Source organism: Tachypleus tridentatus, chromosome 6 (genome assembly GCF_004210375.1).
Source record: "Tachypleus tridentatus isolate NWPU-2018 chromosome 6, ASM421037v1, whole genome shotgun sequence".
Classification (NCBI taxonomy): domain Eukaryota; kingdom Metazoa; phylum Arthropoda; class Merostomata; order Xiphosura; family Limulidae; genus Tachypleus; species Tachypleus tridentatus.
Genome location: NC_134830.1, coordinates 5,630,514 through 5,648,814, shown reverse-complemented (window position 1 = coordinate 5,648,814; position 18,301 = coordinate 5,630,514). Strand labels below are relative to the sequence as shown.

The window sequence follows — 18,301 nt, the reverse complement described above, 5'->3', positions numbered from 1 at the left end:
CAAGAACGATATCATCTCAGTTCATTCATAAATACTTGAACATACCAACCATACGAGATAGACTCCTACATAGTACAATAATGTACTTTAATAAGAATTGGATTAAAAACGAATTACTATGCGAACTAGACAGGTACCTTATACATGATGAAGCTAGTCCTAAATATCTCTCCCCAGTTAATTTATATTTTAAATATAAAAATAAATAAAAATATATATAAAATAATAATAATAGTAATAATATATATATATATATGTATTAAAGAATGCCACCAACAAACTTGACATTCTGCTGACAGAATAAAATAATCACTATATATGAACCACAATACATGGACATTGCCCTGAAAAGGATCAAAATAATATTCAGTTCTACAATTATAAATATCAATCCGTAAAGAACATAAGTACAGGGAGGAGGAAGAGGGCACAGAGAACCTGACCTTCCAGGGTATGAACTTTTCTTACCCAAACACCGACAGACATTCAACTGATTCACATTATTTCTGTAACAGTAAAGGCTAACCTGTTCTGTTCATTTCACTTCTATTTAGTTTTGTGCAGAATATAACACACATTTCTGGATTTACATACATAATAATTACTGTTACCAAATACTTAATTTCTGGTGTTTCACGTAAAGCTCGAAGAGGGCTATCTGCGCTAGTCGTTCTTAATTTTTAAAAATGACAGATGAGAGGGAAGGCAGTTAACCTAAAACACCCATCACCACTTGTTGGATTACTATTTACCAAAGAATAAGCAGGATTGACCGTCAACCGTCACATTATAATGTCTCAAAGGCTGAGAGTGAGCATGTTCAACAATGGGATTCGAACCCGCGACCCTCTTTAATCACCAGGTTATACCGTGTAGTTATTTAGCTCGTAAGCAACGAAAATTCAACGTGTAGCATTGTTAAACATAGAAGTATGTGTGTGTGTGTGTGTGCCATCGTTAAACATAGAAGTGTGTTGGTTTGTTTGCTTATGATCCATTATTATTTTATATATATTGTTCTAGTGATGACCATGGGTTCAGTCCACTACACTGGGCATCCAAACACGGTAAAGTTAGCATAGTGGAGATGCTGATAGCTCGTGGGGTGCGGATCAATGCCACCAACATGGGAGACGACACTGCCTTACACCTCGCAGCTGCTCACGGTCATAGGGATATTGTACACATGGTGAGGTGCTGGGGGTTTTAATTTAGGGGTGTTGTATCAGGTGAGGTGCTGGGGGTTTACTTTAGGGTGTTGTATCAGGCATATGAAATGTATAACTTTCATATATGAATTTGAAACTCAGTTTTTAGTGGCCAAAACAGCAGAATTACTATAAATTTGTCACAATAATATAGTATACTGTCTGGTTCACTTCAAGCTTACTTTAATAATGTAGTATACTGTCTGGTTCACTTCAAGCTTACTTTAATAATGTAGTATACTGTCTGGTTCACTTCAAGCTTACTTTAATAATGTAGTATACTGTCTGGTTCACTTCAAGCTTACTTTATTTTTATTATTTCAAAAACTAAATCTTATTTATATTCATTTTTTCACCGTGGATAAAATTAATACTTGTGTAATGTTTTGTACGAGTTCAAGCTTGGTCACAATCTGATAACAACAGCTCATAATATCAATCATACATTTGATGATGGCACAGCTAATGAGTGCCCAGCACTCATTTAGAATATTTTACTGTGGTGACACAGTCCTTGAAAATGAGCTTTAGGACTGTTTTCAGACAGCCATTATTGAGGAAGAATTGAAGGGCTTGGTTGAATCAGATACTCACCAAACCATGAAAGAACTCGCTGACCAACTTAGTGGTCATTATTCAACAGTTTTCTGGCATGATGAAACTTTGCAGAATAGATGGTAACTGCCTGTTGTGGAGACACAAATGTTACCAGTATTAACAAATGGATTTTTTACAGCAGTCACCTATGATTCGGACAGTGGCTTGACTATGAAAAAGCACCAAAACCAGCTCTTTACCTTAAGAAACTTCTGGTCAGTGTTGTTGGTCATCAGCAGGTGTGATCTGTTTTAAAACTCAGGAGAATCAATCAGAGTAGAGAAATACTGTTGTGAACCTGAAATTATGCACAAACAGTGAATCTCAGTGGACCCATACTGTTTGATGACTTCGTGTCTCACACCTTACTGTTCAAAAACTAAACATTCTTCAGTGTAAAACTTTACCTTATCCACCATACTCACCAAACCTTCCCCCTACAGATTATCACTTTTTAAAGGGAAAAAAATGTTTACAAACCAAAAATCATTTGAAAGTGTCTTCGTTGCATCACTGGTATCCAGTTCTTTAAAGATGGTATTTATATAAACTTACAAGTCATGGGCAGAAGTGTATTGAGTCTAAAGGAGCTTATTTTGATTAAACAACAAAAAGATGTACTTGTTTCACATTTTCCTTTAAAAATCCATTTCATCTACAACAGCTTGATACCTATACATAATGTTGGTATGCTAAAGAATTTATATCATCTGCAACAGCTTGATACTTATACATAATGTTGGTATGCTAAAGAATTTATATCATCTACAACAGCTTGATACCGATACATAATGTTGGTATGCTAAAGAATTTATATCATCTACAACAGCTTGATACCTGTACATAATGTAGGTATGCTAAAGAATTTATATCATCTACAACAGCTTGATACCTATACATAATGTTGGTATGCTAAAGAATTTATATCATCTGCAACAGCTTGACACCTATACATAATGTTGGTATGCTAAAGAATTTATATCATCTACAACAGCTTGATACCTATACATAATGTTGGTATGCTAAAGAATTTATATCATCTACAACAGCTTGATACCTATACATAATGTTGGTATGCTAAAGAATTTATATCATCTACAACAGCTTGATACCTATACATAATGTTGGTATGCTAAAGAATTTATATCATCTACAACAGCTTGATACCTATACATAATGTTGGTATGCTAAAGAATTTATATCATCTACAACAGCTTGATACCTATACATAATGTTGGTATGCTAAAGAATTTATATCATCTACAACAGCTTGATACCTATACATAATGTTGGTATGCTAAAGAATTTATATCATCTACAACAGCTTGATACCTATACATAATGTTGGTATGCTAAAGAATTTATATCATCTACAACAGCTTGATACCTATACATAATGTTGGTATGCTAAAGAATTTATATCATCTACAACAGCTTGATACCTATACATAATGTTGGTATGCTCTACAACAGCTTGAAAGAATTTATATCATCTGCAACAGCTTGATACCTATACATAATGTTGGTATGCTAAAGAATTTATATATCTGCAACAGCTCCTATATCTACAACAGCTTGATACCTATACATAATGTTGGTATGCTAAAGAATTTATATCATCTACAACAGCTTGATACCTATACATAATGTTGGTATGCTAAAGAATTTATATCATCTACAACAGCTTGATACCTATACATAATGTTGGTATGCTAAAGAATTTATATCATCTACAACAGCTTGATACCTATACACATAATCATCTACAACAGTATGCATAAATGCTAAAGAATTTATATCATCTACAACAGCTTGAATTTATATCATCTACAACAGCTTGATACCTATACATAATGTTGGTATGCTAAAGAATTTATATCATCTACAACAGCTTGATACATAATGTTGGTATGCTAAAGAATTTATATCATCTACAACAGCTTGATACATAATGTTGGTATGCTAAAGAATTTATATCATCTACAACAGCTTGATACCTATACATAATGTTGGTATGCTAAAGAATTTATATCATCTACAACAGCTTGATACCTATACATAATGTTGGTATGCTAAAGAATTTATATCATCTACAACAGCTTGATACCTATACATAATGTTGGTATGCTAAAGAATTTATATCATCTACAACAGCTTGATACCTATACATAATGTTGGTATGCTAAAGAATTTATATCATCTACAACAGCTTGATACCTATACATAATGTTGGTATGCTAAAGAATTTATATCATCTACAACAGCTTGATACCTATACATAATGTTGGTATGCTAAAGAATTTATATCATCTACAACAGCTTGATACCTATACATAATGTTGGTATGCTAAAGAATTTATATCATCTACAACAGCTTGATACCTATACATAATGTTGGTATGCTAAAGAATTTATATCATCTACAACAGCTTGATACCTATACATAATGTTGGTATGCTAAAGAATTTATATCATCTACAACAGCTTGATACCTATACATAATGTTGGTATGCTAAAGAATTTATATCATCTACAACAGCTTGATACCTATACATAATGTTGGTATGCTAAAGAATTTATATCATCTACAACAGCTTGATACCTATACATAATGTTGGTATGCTAAAGAATTTATATCATCTACAACAGCTTGATACCTATACATAATGTTGGTATGCTAAAGAATTTATATCATCTACAACAGCTTGATACCTATACATAATGTTGGTATGCTAAAGAATTTATATCATCTACAACAGCTTGATACCTATACATAATGTTGGTATGCTAAAGAATTTATATCATCTACAACAGCTTGATACCTATACATAATGTTGGTATGCTAAAGAATTTATATCATCTACAACAGCTTGATACCTATACATAATGTTGGTATGCTAAAGAATTTATATCATCTACAACAGCTTGATACCTATACATAATGTTGGTATGCTAAAGAATTTATATCATCTACAACAGCTTGATACCTATACATAATGTTGGTATGCTAAAGAATTTATATCATCTACAACAGCTTGATACCTATACATAATGTTGGTATGCTAAAGAATTTATATCATCTACAACAGCTTGATACCTATACATAATGTTGGTATGCTAAAGAATTTATATCATCTACAACAGCTTGATACCTATACATAATGTTGGTATGCTAAAGAATTTATATCATCTACAACAGCTTGATACCTATACATAATGTTGGTATGCTAAAGAATTTATATCATCTACAACAGCTTGATACCTATACATAATGTTGGTATGCTAAAGAATTTATATCATCTACAACAGCTTGATACCTATACATAATGTTGGTATGCTAAAGAATTTATATCATCTACAACAGCTTGATACCTATACATAATGTTGGTATGCTAAAGAATTTATATCATCTACAACAGCTTGATACCTATACATAATGTTGGTATGCTGAAGAATTTATATCATCTACAACAGCTTGATACCTATACATAATGTTGGTATGCTAAAGAATTTATATCATCTACAACAGCTTGATACCTATACATAATGTTGGTATGTTAAAGAATTTATATCATCTACAACAGCTTGATACCTATACATAATGTTGGTATGTTAAAGAATTTATATCATCTACAACAGCTTGATACCTATACATAATGTTGGTATGCTAAAGAATTTATATCATCTACAACAGTTTGATACCTGTACATAATGTTGGTATGCTTAAGAATTTATATCATCTACAACAGCTTGATACCGATACATAATGTTGGTATGCTGAAGAATTTATATCATCTGCAACAGCTTGATACCTATACATAATGTTGGTATGTTAAAGAATTTATATCATCTACAACAGCTTTATACCGATACATAATGTTGGTATGCTAAAGAATTTATATCATCTACAACAGCTTGATACCTATACATAATGTTGGTATGCTAAAGAATTTATATCATCTACAACAGCTTGATACCTATACATAATGTTGGTATGCTAAAGAATTTATATCATCTACAACAGCTTGATACCTATACATAATGTTGGTATGCTAAAGAATTTATATCATCTACAACAGCTTGATACCTATACATAATGTTGGTATGCTAAAGAATTTATATCATCTACAACAGCTTGATACCTATACATAATGTTGGTATGCTAAAGAATTTATCATCTGCAACAGCTTGATACCTATACATAATGTAGGTATGTTAAAGAATTTATATCATCTACAACAGCTTGATACCTATACATAATGTTGGTATGCTTAAGAATTTATATCATCTACAACAGCTTGATACCGATACATAATGTTGGTATGCTGAAGAATTTATATCATCTGCAACAGCTTGATACCTATATATAATGTTGGTATGCTAAAGAATTTATATCATCTGCAACAGCTTGATACCTATACATAATGTAGGTATGTTAAAGAATTTATATCATCTACAACAGCTTGATACCTATACATAATGTTGGTATGCTAAAGAATTTATATCATCTACAACAGCTTGATACCTATACATAATGTTGGTACGCTAAAGAATTTATATCATCTACAGCAGCTTGATACCTGTACATAATGTAGGTATGCTGAAGAATTTATATCTACAACAGCTTGATACCTATACATAATGTTGGTATGCTAAAGAATTTATATCATCTACAACAGCTTGATACCTATACATAATGTTGGTATGCTAAAGAATTTATATCATCTACAACAGCTTGATACCGATACATAATGTTGGTATGCTAAAGAATGTATATCATCTACAACAGCTTGATACCTATACATAATGTTGGTATGCTAAAGAATTTATATCATCTACAACAGCTTGATAGAATACGTCCACATTTGTGTTTGTTTATTTTACGTTTTCTGTCTCAAAAAACAAAGCTTAAGCGGTGAAACCAGCGGAGAGCTGGAGTCACTTGCCTTTTAAGTTTTGGTTGGTAACAATCCGCTCCTGTGATTAACGAATATGTATAATTATCAAGGAACGTCAGTCACCGTTTAATTTTTGAATCGAATGGTCACTGTTAACATATCAAATAAAGCGCTTTCTATTGGCGGTTCTCGTTGAAATTTAAATGTTTCGTCCCCTGTGAATGAACAAAAACACAGTCGAATAAAAACCATACATTTTAAGTCATAAACAAAACACATTAAAATTAAATAAAATACGCTGCATATTTCTAAAAAGATCCCAGGGTACAAGTTACAACGTGGGATTATAAAGTATATCCTAGGTTTTGGAGGTAACTGCGGAAGTAGGACCCACATTGCGATGGAGATACACCGTCCATCAATCTTAACCTCCAATTCGCTACTCTCACATAAGAAGAGTAGAAATTAGGAGAGCGAGAGGTGTAGGTACTCAAGCCCACAACGCACAACATCATATCACCCTTCCCTGCTTGCAGACCGTTGAGACAACGCGACTGCTCTCCCAAGTTAAAATAAGAATAAGATAAATGTAAAAAGATAAAAATAAGGTGCTACCATTTGAGGGTAAGTAAGATAAAACTTGTATCTTGAAGTTAGCATTCCTGCCCCCAATATGGTAAAGGTACTAATTAACACGACATCAGTAAAGTGGTAGTTTATTGTGAATATCGTTTTTTTATATGAGGCTCAAGGTGTACAGCCTTTTTGATGACGAGAAACTCACTTGAAATAAAAATATATTTCAGAACGGCTGTTTTATTGATAAGGAGAGAACAATGTTTCGACCTTCCTAGATACAATGTGTACATCCGCATAAAGTAGTGCCAAATTCTTACTTGTAACTAAAAATAGTTTGTTATTTCAGTAAAATTTATCTTATTTTACTTTCTTTGTATTTATTGCAGAATAATTTAATAATGTTATCTAAAATTTCTTTATTAAATCCATTAACTATTAATTTTTGTTTCCGTATTTCAGCATCATTAATAAAATATTGTAATTTAGTGCAAATTTTACAATATCTGAATAACTACGAAGTTATAATGTTTATAATATATGGGTATGCGAGACTAGCAAACTGGAGGTTAAGACTGATAGACGGTGTATCCCCCATCGCAATGCGGGTCCTACTTCCGCAGTTACCTCCAAAACCTAGGATACATTTTGTAATCCCACGTTGTAACTTGTACTCTAAGATTTTTTTACAAACATGTAGCGCATTTTTTTTATGGCTTAAAAATTTATAGTTATAATATAATTAATCAGAGGCTGGGATTTGCTGTTTTTAACGAAGTTGTTCCTGATGATTTTGTTTATTTATTTGGCTTTATTTGTATGAAATTATTTAATTTCATAAATATATATATATTAGTGAAAATAATTACATTTTAATGAAGTTAAATAGTAAAATCATAAGGAAGAACTGCATTAAAAACAGCAAATCCAAACCTCTGACTAATTATAAAATGTATTATTTCAACTCAAAACAAGTCGAAATAAAAACAAATTAAATAAATAAAAAGCTGCGTCAACTGAAAAGATCTCACAATTTTTTAATTCTAATTCTATATCTCTTGCTATTTACTTTTTTAATGTGAAATTGGCAAATGGAAGTTAAGACTGGTAGATGGTGTATCCCCACCGCTATGCGTCCCCTAATTCCTCAGTTACCTCTGAAACCTAGGATACATTTTATAATCCCACATTTTAGATTGTATCCTGGGACCTTTTCAGTTGATGCAGCGTTTTTGTTTAATTTATTTTTGTTTCTGCTTGTTTTCGAGTTAAAATAACAAACTATATATCAAATAACGCTGAACGAAACATAAACTCGTTTCAATAGCACATGTATGGTATATTCAATGGGTTTGTTTGTTTTCTTCTTGAACACGTAGTTATAAGTTCTGTGTTCCAAGTAGAATGAATAATAACTTTTTAATTTTCTTTTTAAACCTTAGCTTCTTCGAAGTAAAGCTGATATCAATGCTGTGAATGAACATGGAAACACGGCTCTTCATTATGCTTGCTTCTGGGGCTACGTAGACATTGCACAGGTAAATCCATCACTTCTTGGTCCATGTTAATCATTAGATTGATATATTGCTATGGCAGGAACCATCGATAATATACAAAATTAATAGTTTTAATTTTGTCCAAGCTGATGAGCGACGTAAACTGGTTGTCTGCTTTTATTTTATCACAACATAAAACCAATAGCTAGCTGTGTTTAGAGCTTCACCAGAGGTCACTGAGTAAGTAATATCCAATTATCATTAAGTATTTTTAATGTTAATTAATTTTCATTAAACCACAGCTAGGTTTTGGTTTTGTTTTTACTCTGCCAGTACTATAACTAAGATAAATTTACTAATAAAAATATTATGTACTGAAAATATACTTTTAATAACAAGTTTCATTGCCACGTAGCACAAATAAAAGAAACTTTTGCTTCTTTGTTGGTTTATTATTAGCAACGGGATGTTTCTCACCAGCTAAGTTCTATGTATTTTGTAAGCAAATAGGTACACCCTATGGGTTATTAGTTTTTCTTCCAACGCGAGGATCAAATCCTGAATTTTAGCGTTTTAAGCCCTAGGACTTACCACCAAGCCACTTGGGACAGGAAGGTGAAGTTAAATTAAAAGTTAATGTTTAATTAGTCTTCTGTAAACCCTAAAATCATAATATGTAGATATGACTGTATGGTTACCGTTCTGGTTAGGTTTAACTATTACATGACCGTTATTTCTTATTATCTTCCTAACTGGATTATTCTCTACCGTTCTTCAAAATTTTCATTTCTGGAACGTTTATGTTGTCCGGAATTTTTAATGTACGTTAGCTCTCTCTTCCCAGGATCTAATTAAAAACGGAGCCCTCGTGTCTGTCTGTAACAAATACGGCGAAGTTCCCCTTGACAAGTGTAAAGGACAGTTCGCTGAAAAACTGCATAGTAAGTATTGTATGTAATGTACAACTGTCACATCTCTGTTCAGGTAAGTCTGGTGTACAGAAGTATTGTAATGTACAACTGTACAACTGTCAGGTCTGTATTTGTATGTAATGTAAGTCACCTATTCAGGTAAGTCTACTGTACAGAAGTATTGTAAACAGTGGTACATAAGTATTGTATGTAATGTACAACTGTCACCTCTGTGTTCAGGTAAGTCTGGTGTACAGAAGTATTGTAAACAGTGGTACATAGGTATTGTATGTAATGTACAACTGTCACCTCTGTGTTCAGGTAAGTCTGGTGTACAGAAGTATTGTATGTAATGTACAACTGTCACCTCTGTGTTCAGGTAAGTCTGGTGTACAGAAGTATTGTATGTAATGTACAACTGTCACCTCTGTGGTCAGGTAAGTCTGGTGTACAGAAGTATTGTATGTAATGTACAACTGTCACCTCTGTGGTCAGGTAAGTCTGGTGTACAGAAGTATTGTATGTAATGTACAACTGTCACCTCTGTGGTCAGGTAAGTCTGGTGTACAGAAGTATTGTATGTAATGTACAACTGTCACCTCTGTGTTCAGGTAAGTCTGGTGTACAGAAGTATTGTATCTAATGTACAACTGTCACCTCTGTGGTCAGGTAAGTCTGGTGTACAGACGTATTGTATCTAATGTACAACTGTCACCTCTGTGGTCAGGTAACCCCTGTGATGGAGAACTATGTATAAATGTTTCTTTTGGATCATACGCTGCTGTCTGTAAACCTCTGTGATGGAAAACTGTATATAAATGTTTCTATTGGATCATACGCTGCTGTCTGTAAGCCTCTGTGATGGAAAACTGTGTATAAATGTTTCTATTGGATCATACGCTACTATCTGTAAACCCTGTGATGGAAAACTGTGTATAAATGTTTCTATTGGATCATACGCTGCTATCTGTAAACCTCTGTGATGGAAAACTGTGTATAAATGTTTCTATTGGATCATACGCTGCTATCTGTAAACCCCTGTGATGGAAAACTGTGTATAAATGTTTCTATTGGATCATACGCTGCTATCTGTAAACCTCTGTGATGGAAAACTGTGTATAAATGATTCTATTGAATCATACGTTGCTATCTGTAAACCTCTGTGATGGAAAACTATGTATAAATGTTTCTATTGGATCATACGCTGCTATCTGTAAACCCCTGTGATGGAAAACTGTGTATAAATGTTTCTATTGGATCATACGCTGCTATCTGTAAACCCCTGTGATGGAAAACTGTGTATAAATGTTTCTATTGGATCATACGCTGCTATCTGTAAACCCCTGTGATGGAAAACTGTGTATAAATGTTTCTATTGGATCATACGCTGCTATCTGTAAACCCCTGTGATGGAAAACTGTGTATAAATGTTTCTATTGGATCATACGCTGCTATCTGTAAACCCCTGTGATGGAGAACTATGTATAAATGTTTCTATTGGATCATACGCTGCTATCTGTAAACCCTGTGATGGAAAACTGTATATAAATGTTTCTATTGGATCATACGCTGCTGTCTGTAAACCCCTGTGATGGAAAACTGTGTATAAATGTTTCTATTGGATCATACGCTGCTATCTGTAAACCCCTGTGATGGAAAACTGTGTATAAATGTTTCTATTGGATCATACGCTGCTGTCTGTAAACCCCTGTGATGGAAAACTGTGTATAAATGTTTCTATTGGATCATACGCTGCTGTCTGTAAACCCCTGTGATGGAAAACTGTATATAAATGTTTCTATTGGATCATACGCTGCTGTCTGTAAACCCCTGTGATGGAAAACTGTGTATAAATGTTTCTATTGGATCATACGCTGCTATCTGTAAACCCTGTGATGGAAAACTGTGTATAAATGTTTCTATTGGATCATACGCTGCTATCTGTAAACCCCTGTGATGGAAAACTGTGTATAAATGTTTCTATTGGATCATACGCTGCTATCTGTAAACCCCTGTGATGGAAAACTGTGTATAAATGTTTCTATTGGATCATACGCTGCTATCTGTAAACCCCTGTGATGGAAAACTGTGTATAAATGTTTCTATTGGATCATACGCTGCTATCTGTAAACCCCTGTGATGGAAAACTGTGTATAAATGTTTCTATTGGATCATACGCTGCTATCTGTAAACCTCTGTGATGGAAAACTGTGTATAAATGTTTCTATTGGATCATACGCTGCTATCTGTAAACCCCTGTGATGGAAAACTGTGTATAAATGTTTCTATTGGATCATACGCTGCTCCCTGTTAACCCCTGTGATGGAGAACTGTGTATAAATGTTTCTATTGGATCATACGCTGCTGTCTGTAAACCCCTGTGATGGAAAACTGTGTATAAATGTTTCTATTGGATCATACGCTGCTATCTGTAAACCCCTGTGATGGAAAACTGTGTATAAATGTTTCTATTGGATCATACGCTGCTGTCTGTAAACCCCTGTGATGGAAAACTGTATATAAATGTTTCTATTGGATCATACGCTGCTGTCTGTAAACCCCTGTGATGGAAAACTGTGTATAAATGTTTCTATTGGATCATACGCTGCTATCTGTAAACCCCTGTGATGGAAAACTGTATATAAATGTTTCTATTGGATCATACGCTGCTGTCTGTAAACCTCTGTGATGGAAAACTGTATATAAATGTTTCTATTGGATCATACGCTGCTATCTGTAAACCCCTGTGATGGAAAACTGTGTATAAATGTTTCTATTGGATCATACGCTGCTATCTGTAAACCCCTGTGATGGAAAACTGTATATAAATGTTTCTATTGGATCATACGCTGCTATCTGTAAACCCCTGTGATGGAAAACTGTATATAAATGTTTCTATTGGATCATACGCTGCTATCTGTAAACCCCTGTGATGGAAAACTGTGTATAAATGTTTCTATTGGATCATACGCTGCTGTCTGTAAACCTCTGTGATGGAAAACTGTATATAAATGTTTCTATTGGATCATACGCTGCTGTCTGTAAACCCCTGTGATGGAAAACTGTGTATAAATGTTTCTATTGGATCATACGCTGCTATCTGTAAACCCCTGTGATGGAAAACTGTATATAAATGTTTCTATTGGATCATACGCTGCTGTCTGTAAACCTCTGTGATGGAGAACTGTGTATAAATGTTTCTATTGGATCATACACTGCTCCCTCTTAAACCCTGTGATGGAGAACTAGGTATAAATGTTTCTATTGGATCATACGCTGCTGTCTGTAAACCCCTGTGATGGAAAACTGTGTATAAATGTTTCTATTGGATCATACGCTGCTGTCTGTAAACCCCTGTGATGGAAAACTGTATATAAATGTTTCTATTGGATCATACGCTGCTATCTGTTAACCCCTGTGATGGAAAACTGTGTATAAATGTTTCTATTGGATCATACGCTGCTATCTGTAAACCTCTGTGATGGAAAACTGTGTATAAATGTTTCTATTGGATCATACGCTGCTATCTGTAAACCCCTGTGATGGAAAACTGTGTATAAATGTTTCTATTGGATCATACGCTGCTATCTGTAAACCCCTGTGATGGAAAACTGTGTATAAATGTTTCTATTGGATCATACGCTGCTATCTGTAAACCCTGTGATGGAAAACTGTGTATAAATGTTTCTATTGGATCATACGCTGCTATCTGTAAACCCCTGTGATGGAGAACTGTGTATAAATGTTTCTATTGGATCATACGCTGCTCCCTGTTAACCCCTGTGATGGAAAACTGTGTATAAATGTTTCTATTGGATCATACGCTGCTGTCTGTAAACCCCTGTGATGGAAAACTGTGTATAAATGTTTCTATTGGATCATACGCTGCTCCCTGTTAACCCCTGTGATGGAAAACTGTGTATAAATGTTTCTATTGGATCATACGCTGCTGTCTGTAAACCCCTGTGATGGAAAACTGTGTATAAATGTTTCTATTGGATCATACGCTGCTGTCTGTTAACCCCTGTGATGGAAAAATGTAAATAAATGTTTCTATTGGGTCATACGCTGCTATCTGTAAACCCCTGTGATGGAAAACTGTATATAAATGTTTCTATTGGATCATACGCTGCTATCTGTAAACCCCTGTGATGGAAAACTGTATATAAATGTTTCTATTGGATCATACGCTGCTATCTGTAAACCCCTGTGATGGAAAACTGTGTATAAATGTTTCTATTGGATCATACGCTGCTGTCTGTAAACCCCTGTGATGGAAAACTGTGTATAAATGTTTCTATTGGATCATACGCTGCTGTGTATAAATGTTTCTATTGGATCATGTGCTATCTGTAAACCCCTGTGATGGAAAACTGTGTATAAATGTTTCTATTGGATCATACGCTGCTGTCTGTAAACCCCTGTGATGGAAAACTGTGTATAAATGTTTCTATTGGATCATACGCTGCTATCTGTAAACCCCTGTGATGGAAAACTGTGTATAAATGTTTCTATTGGATCATACGCTGCTGTCTGTAAACCCCTGTGATGGAAAACTGTATATAAATGTTTCTATTGGATCATACGCTGCTATCTGTAAACCCCTGTGATGGAAAACTGTGTATAAATGTTTCTATTGGATCATACGCTGCTATCTGTAAACCCCTGTGATGGAAAACTGTATATAAATGTTTCTATTGGATCATACGCTGCTATCTGTAAACCACTGTGATGGAAAACTGTGTATAAATGTTTCTATTGGATCATACGCTGCTATCTGTAAACCCCTGTGATGGAGAACTGTGTATAAATGTTTCTATTGGATCATACGCTGCTATCTGTAAACCCCTGTGATGGAAAACTGTGTATAAATGTTTCTATTGGATCATACGCTGCTGTCTGTAAACCCCTGTGATGGAGAACTGTGTATAAATGTTTCTATTGGATCATACGCTGCTGTCTGTAAACCCCTGTGATGGAGAACTGTGTATAAATGTTTCTATTGGATCATACGCTGCTGTCTGTAAACCCCTGTGATGGAAAACTGTGTATAAATGTTTCTATTGGATCATACGCTGCTGTCTGTAAACCCCTGTGATGGAAAACTGTGTATAAATGTTTCTATTGGATCATACGCTGCTATCTGTAAACCCTGTGATGGAAAACTGTGTATAAATGTTTCTATTGGATCATACGCTGCTATCTGTAAACCCCTGTGATGGAAAACTGTGTATAAATGTTTCTATTGGATCATACGCTGCTATCTGTAAACCCCTGTGATGGAAAACTGTGTATAAATGTTTCTATTGGATCATACGCTGCTATCTGTAAACCCCTGTGATGGAAAACTGTGTATAAATGTTTCTATTGGATCATACGCTGCTATCTGTAAACCCCTGTGATGGAAAACTGTGTATAAATGTTTCTATTGGATCATACGCTGCTATCCTGTTAACCCCTGTGATGGAAAACTGTGTATAAATGTTTCTATTGGATCATACGCTGCTGTCTGTAAACCCCTGTGATGGAAAACTGTGTATAAATGTTTCTATTGGATCATACGCTGCTGTCTGTAAACCCCTGTGATGGAAAACTGTGTATAAATGTTTCTATTGGATCATACGCTGCTCCCTGTTAACCCCTGTGATGGAAAACTGTGTATAAATGTTTCTATTGGATCATACGCTGCTGTCTGTAAACCCTGTGATGGAAAACTGTGTATAAATGTTTCTATTGGATCATACGCTGCTATCTGTAAACCCCTGTGATGGAAAACTGTGTATAAATGTTTCTATTGGATCATACGCTGCTATCTGTAAACCCCTGTGATGGAAAACTGTGTATAAATGTTTCTATTGGATCATACGCTGCTATCTGTAAACCCTGTGATGGAAAACTGTGTATAAATGTTTCTATTGGATCATACGCTGCTATCTGTAAACCACTGTGATGGAAAACTGTGTATAAATGTTTCTATTGGATCATACGCTGCTATCTGTAAACCCCTGTGATGGAAAACTGTGTATAAATGTTTCTATTGGATCATACGCTGCTGTCTGTAAACCCCTGTGATGGAAAACTGTGTATAAATGTTTCTATTGGATCATACGCTGCTATCTGTAAACCCTGTGATGGAAAACTGTGTATAAATGTTTCTATTGGATCATACGCTGCTATCTGTAAACCCCTGTGATGGAAAACTGTGTATAAATGTTTCTATTGGATCATACGCTGCTATCTGTAAACCCCTGTGTGTATAAATGTTTCTATTGGATCATACGCTGCTGTCTGTAAACCCCTGTGATGGAAAACTGTGTATAAATGTTTCTATTGGATCATACGCTGCTGTCTGTAAACCCCTGTGATGGAAAACTGTGTATAAATGTTTCTATTGGATCATACGCTGCTATCTGTAAACCCCTGTGATGGAAAACTGTGTATAAATGTTTCTATGCTGTGATCATAAATGTTTCTATTGCATGCTGCTATCTGTAAACCCCTGTGATGGAAAACTGTGTATAAATGTTTCTATTGGATCATACGCTGCTATCTGTAAACCCCTGTGATGGAAAACTGTGTATAAATGTTTCTATTGGATCATACGCTGCTATCTGTAAACCCCTGTGATGGAAAACTGTGTATAAATGTTTCTATTGGATCATACGCTGCTATCTGTAAACCCCTGTGATGGAAAACTGTGTATAAATGTTTCTATTGGATCATACGCTGCTATCTGTAAACCCCTGTGATGGAAAACTGTGTATAAATGTTTCTATTGGATCATACGCTGCTATCTGTAAACCCTGTGATGGAAAACTGTGTATAAATGTTTCTATTGGATCATACGCTGCTATCTGTAAACCCTGTGATGGAAAACTGTCATACGCTATAAATGTTTCTATTGGATCATACGCTGCTATCTGTAAACCCTGTGATGGAAAACTGTGTATAAATGTTTCTATTGGATCATACGCTGCTATCTGTAAACCCCTGTGATGGAAAACTGTGTATAAATGTTTCTATTGGATCATACGCTGCTATCTGTAAACCCCTGTGATGGAAAACTGTGTATAAATGTTTCTATTGGATCATACGCTGCTATCTGTAAACCCCTGTGATGGAAAACTGTGTATAAATGTTTCTATTGGATCATACGCTGCTATCTGTAAACCCCTGTGATGGAAAACTGTGTATAAATGTTTCTATTGGATCATACGCTGCTAAACCCCTCTGTAAACCCTATTGGATCTGTGATGGAAAACTGTGTATAAATGTTTCTATTGGATCATACGCTGCTATCTGTAAACCCCTGTGATGGAAAACTGTGTATAAATGTTTCTATTGGATCATACGCTGCTATCTGTAAACCCCTGTGATGGAAAACTGTGTATAAATGTTTCTATTGGATCATACGCTGCTATCTGTAAACCCCTGTGATGGAAAACTGTGTATAAATGTTTCTATTGGATCATACGCTGCTATCTGTAAACCCCTGTGATGGAAAACTGTGTATAAATGTTTCTATTGGATCATACGCTGCTATCTGTAAACCCTGTGATGGAAAACTGTGTATAAATGTTTCTATTGGATCATACGCTGCTATCTGTAAACCCCTGTGATGGAAAACTGTGTATAAATGTTTCTATTGGATCATACGCTGCTATCTGTAAACCCCTGTGATGGAAAACTGTGTATAAATGTTTCTATTGGATCATACGCTGCTGTCTGTAAACCCCTGTGATGGAAAACTGTAAAATGTTTCCATACGCTGTGATGGATGGAACTGTGTATAAATGTTTCTATTGGATCATACGCTGCTATCTGTAAACCCCTGTGATGGAAAACTGTGTATAAATGTTTCTATTGGATCATACGCTGCTATCTGTAAACCCCTGTGATGGAAAACTGTGTATAAATGTTTCTATTGGATCATACGCTGCTATCTGTAAACCCCTGTGATGGAAAACTGTGTATAAATGTTTCTATTGGATCATACGCTGCTATCTGTAAACCCCTGTGATGGAAAACTGTGTATAAATGTTTCTATTGGATCATACGCTGCTATCTGTAAACCCCTGTGATGGAAAACTGTGTATAAATGTTTCTATTGGATCATACGCTGCTATCTGTAAACCCTGTGATGGAAAACTGTGTATAAATGTTTCTATTGGATCATACGCTGCTATCTGTAAACCCCTGTGATGGAAAACTGTGTATAAATGTTTCTATTGGATCATACGCTGCTATCTGTAAACCCCTGTGATGGAAAACTGTGTATAAATGTTTCTATTGGATCATACGCTGCTATCTGTAAACCCCTGTGATGGAAAACTGTGTATAAATGTTTCTATTGGATCATACGCTGCTATCTGTAAACCCCTGTGATGGAAAACTGTGTATAAATGTTTCTATTGGATCATACGCTGCTATCTGTAAACCCCTGTGATGGAAAACTGTGTATAAATGTTTCTATTGGATCATACGCTGCTATCTGTAAACCCCTGTGATGGAAAACTGTGTATAAATGTTTCTATTGGATCATACGCTGCTATCTGTAAACCCCTGTGATGGAAAACTGTGTATAAATGTTTCTATTGGATCATACGCTGCTATCT

At 34.8% G+C, this 18,301-nt stretch overlaps 1 protein-coding gene across 1 annotated transcript in view; it reads left to right on the top strand.

Annotated features, from left to right (window-relative positions):
- Positions 1-18,301, top strand: part of LOC143251881 (integrin-linked protein kinase homolog pat-4-like) — a 69,958-nt gene that overhangs the window by 5,153 nt on the left and 46,504 nt on the right. The window contains 3 exon segments of the mRNA XM_076503202.1: positions 1,024-1,189; positions 8,722-8,817; positions 9,620-9,716. Coding sequence (XP_076359317.1) covers positions 1,024-1,189; positions 8,722-8,817; positions 9,620-9,716 — 359 coding nt within the window.